Source organism: Morone saxatilis, unplaced genomic scaffold (assembly GCF_004916995.1).
Source record: "Morone saxatilis isolate NCDOM2014 unplaced genomic scaffold, NCSU_SB_2.0 Contig5, whole genome shotgun sequence".
Taxonomy (NCBI): Eukaryota; Metazoa; Chordata; class Actinopteri; family Moronidae; genus Morone; species Morone saxatilis.
In genome coordinates, this window is record NW_023340095.1 from 19,897,280 (window position 1) to 19,901,592 (window position 4,313).

General features: G+C 41.8%; 1 protein-coding gene across 1 annotated transcript in view; it reads left to right on the forward strand.

Moving 5' to 3' along the window:
* The first annotated feature begins 472 nt into the window (after positions 1-472).
* The window catches only part of sestd1 (SEC14 and spectrin domains 1), a 34,970-nt gene continuing 31,129 nt past the window's right edge, over positions 473-4,313 (forward strand). The window contains exons 1-5 of the mRNA XM_035676749.1: positions 473-745; positions 2,634-2,703; positions 2,840-2,948; positions 3,671-3,761; positions 3,852-3,965. Of these exons, the coding sequence (XP_035532642.1) occupies positions 2,634-2,703; positions 2,840-2,948; positions 3,671-3,761; positions 3,852-3,965 (384 nt within the window). The 5' untranslated portion in view covers positions 473-745. The remainder of the gene's footprint in view (positions 746-2,633; positions 2,704-2,839; positions 2,949-3,670; positions 3,762-3,851; positions 3,966-4,313) is intronic.

Genomic DNA, 4,313 nt, shown 5'->3' on the forward strand with positions numbered 1-4,313 from the left:
AAACAAAAAATAAAATCAATAAATGATGATGTATATACACAATAGTAGTTGACATTTGCCCCACCTTTACCAGCTGCAACATTAATAATACATATTAATGCATTAATATTATGATACAATAACATAATATTCTTAATGGGCCTTTCTGCAAACTGAGTGCTTTTACTTATGGCACTTTAAATACATTTTGATGCAAATACTTCTGTTCATTTAGAATGCAAGACTTTTACTGGCTCAAAATAAGTAGCCTAACAACAAAAACAATTAAATATATAATATATTTAATAATAATAATATCATTTAAGACAAAATGTACAAGTTGTAAAAAGAAGTAAATAAACTGTAGATAATAAGTGAAAATGCGTATTAGCTCGATGTACGATCTGCTCAGTGTCTGGATCAACCCGCTCCTCCTTCAGGCTTTTATTTGGAATGTCGCTTTACCGGAAGTCGCATTCCTTTATTGAGCTTCACTGCGGCTGCGCGGAGCAGCGAGGTCCACCGCCTGCTTTCTGTGTGTTTCCACTGTTGTTGAAAGCGGACGGATAACAAACTGAGACCTTCAGTGGTCTTTAATGGTGAACAGATTGAACATCTGTTGATAAATCAGCCCGAGAGGAGAGAGAGGAGGAGGAGGAAGGCGAGAGGAAGAGTTGCAGAGGAGAAGGAGAGACAGAGGAGAAGAGGAGGAGGAGGACAGGGGGAAAAAATCGGGACAGTATAATGCTGCAGATCTGACTGAAAGGTAAGAAAATCCGCCTGATCGATACTTACTGCTGATTGATCCCAGAGCTGTCGGTGCTGTGGCTCGGGGCTGAGGTGAGGGAGGTTAGAGCCGCAGCCACCGCAGCATGCAGCCGCTCAATGTAGGTCATTGTGTCTGTGGGCCGAGCCGAACCAAGCCGAGACAAACCGAGCCGGGCCGGGCCGTCCTGCAGCTGCAGCCGCAGCCAGGCCGCAGGCAGGCTGTGGAGGAGGAGGAGGAGGATGAAGATGAACCCCTGCAGAAGGACTGACTGGTGCTGCAGTAACAAGACTCATTCATCATCACAAACGCTGTTACTACCACTATTACCACCACTGACAAAGCTCGTGATAACAGTGACATTTAATTGTGTCAAATAATGGAGTTATTGTTTTATTTTGAAACACAGTTCAGCAGAACAGGCCAATACAAACAAACAAACAGGCTTTAAAAAAACTTTTAGAAATACTACTACTACAATACTACTTGGTTGTCTTGGTCTTTATCATGGCTAGATTAGCAACAATTAAAGTTAAACTTTTTTGGGAAAAACATTTCATTTTGTATATTAGTTTAAAATAGTCAGGACTGTGTGAGTGTGGTTTGTTCAGATTTGATGGATAACAATATTTGAAAACAGAAGATGCTTGAGATGTTCGTACATATTAAATTAAACACAATATACAATATATAAATATACTGCACATTTATAGTGTGTAGTAAAGGGAGGTGGAACGTGTGGGTCAGCAGTTACTGTGTCACAATTTACAAGCAATGAATGAACTGAACAGAAAGGTATTGTATTACTATGTAAAAAATTAATTATAGTAAACAGACAAATGACAACAAAACTACAGACACACAAACACAAAGTCAAATTGAAAGATTTTTAAAGCAGTAGTTCATTTTGGAAAATATTATATCAATAATACAACCAGCAGAGAGGGTTAAAGAGAGAGAGAGGGTAGTGCTGAGATCTACACTGTAGGACAGAAAACAGGCAGGTTTCTCGCAGTTTAAACGAGGGCTGCATCATTACAAATTTAATCAGTCAGTTCAAACTGAAATGACACTGACTGATTTACTGACTGTCAGCTTTAACTGTGCAAACACACTGATGAAACAGACAGTAAATCACTAGCTGAATGTGAAGCCAAGAATCTGAATCTGCTGGGAGAAATGCCAGCTAAGGGAAAATCCTTATGGAAAATCTGTGTGTGTCTATAATAACCCTGTAACGCTCCAGCAGGGGATTGTAGTGACTGTGCTGCTGCAGTGTGTAATAGTGACCATTATGGCTGTTTTATTGGTAAGAATCTGGTGATAAGATACATGTCACGATTCAGATTTAATATATTACTGTAAGCAAGGCGATACATTGTGATACATTTATGTTTACAGCACTGCTATCTGGTAGTTCGGGGTTTAAACCCAAGAATTGATGTAGTGTTTTTGAGAATCGATACAATGTCACAAAAAATATCACAATACTCTCCCTGGGCGAGTGTTAGAGTGAAAATGCTGTTCAAAGTTCATCAAAGCTTTAGGCTGAGCTTTAGTTTTTGGACCAAATGTCTCCCCATATCTTCCATTACAATTGCTTTAAGGAGGAATCTCTTCATAGCCAGTATGGACTAGAGCGTGGTTCACAACCTTTATAGAGTCGCAACCCTCCAGAATAATCAGGTGGGTGTTTGCCAATTCCTGGAAATGATCTTGCGACCCACTTGTGGGTCCCGACGCCCATGTTGAGACCCACTGGACTAGAGGAACAATCACAGCGACCACTAACTGTTTCAATGTACTTTGAGCATGTGAATATCATTTTAGGATAGACTTGGAAAATATGTGAACTTATCCTTTAAGTGCTGTGTGTGTGTGTCTACAGATGTCCAACGTTAACATGGAAGCAACCACCATCCTCCCCATCCTCAAGAAGAAACTGGCCTTTCTGTCAGGTAAAACACACACACACACTGTAAGATAGCTTGTGTACATGTGTTTCCTCGCTGTGAGGACTGTATGCTCTTCGTTTACACGCAGTTTGGTCCTTAATCAGATGTGTTCCTTTTCTACCGGTCCGTCTCTCTTTAGGGGGCAAAGACCGGCGCAGTGGTCTGATCCTGACCATCCCTCTCAGTTCAGATCAGACCAGCATGGAGGAGCTCAGCGCCACACTGGACTACCTACTTAGCATCCCCAGGTACACACACACACACACGCAGTACTGGCGGCAGTAGTGACACTGTGGTATGTGTCTGTGTGCAGTTATGTTAACAAAATACCGTTTTGTCTCATTTTTTTTAATGCCTTCGGACATGTTTGGACTCTTTGGAGTGAACTTGTCACTGCGGAGATGCTGGATCTGTACTTTGTATCTTGGCTCCAGTCTCTGAATCCAACATGTTTAGCTGTTCTGTGAAAGGCTCAAAGGATGATTCCTGTTTATTACAACATGAATCTTATCTTGAACCGTATTGGCCCGAATATGAGACGACCCTTTCCAACTGCTTTTTGAAGATACAAACACTTTCGGACTAGTCCTGTCGGGAAAGGTTCCCTGAGATACTAACAGAGAGTCCTCGTCCTTGAAGGCTTTTCTGATGTAAAAGTGAAACACTTCCATAAAAGCCTAACGGAGATCCAACCTTTGATTATCTTGTTTTTCAGTCACATACTCTCCTGTCAGAAGAAGTCGCAATGACTTTCTGTCTTTTTGAGCTCCTCATCGTGACATTCTGTGACAGCGGTAGTACTTGGCAGCTTAACGGATGAATCAGTTTGGATGGGACAACCCGAAAATACAAACAGGAAACTGTATGTAAATGTTCATAATTTGAATGATATCCGTGTTGTATAAAACTGGACCCTCTCTCCTCTCCTCTCTCATCTCATCTCTCTACTCTCGCTCTCTCTCTCTCTCAGTGAGAAGTGTAAGGCTCGGGGTTTCACCGTAATCGTAGACGGACGTAAGTCTCAGTGGAACATTGTGAAGACTGTGGTGCTCATGTTGCAGGTACAAACACACAATATGGGTCCTAATGATGACATACATGACTGCGTTACATTGTCAGGATGATGATGATGCTATTGGTGCCGTTTTCAGAATGTGATTCCAGCTGAAGTGTCGCTGGTCTGTGTGGTGAAGCCGGATGAATTCTGGGATAAGAAGGTCACACACTTCTGCTTCTGGAAGGAGAAAGACCGCCTGGGCTTTGAGGTTAGTGTCTAAGCTGCTGCTTGTTAAACTGCTTCAAGTTCCTTTCATGTTCACTCTCCTGTGCTGAGAGGTTCCCGAAAAGGACTCGTTTATGTCCAACAAGAACTTCCCTTCAAAGGATCAGAGAGGTTTTTTTCAATCTGAGGCTACTTTTCAAGAAAATGATGCACATTTGTTGCAGTATAAAAGCTGTTATTGAGCTCAGGGATAGTCCAGAAAAGCATTTCTGGTCAACCTCAAATGGTTTGGTTGTGGGGTTTGGTTCTTTTTTCCACTGCAGGAACATAACAACCTGCAAGGTTTCTCCCTGTGTTTACACTGCTGTGTCCAGACTGAAATATCTCACCA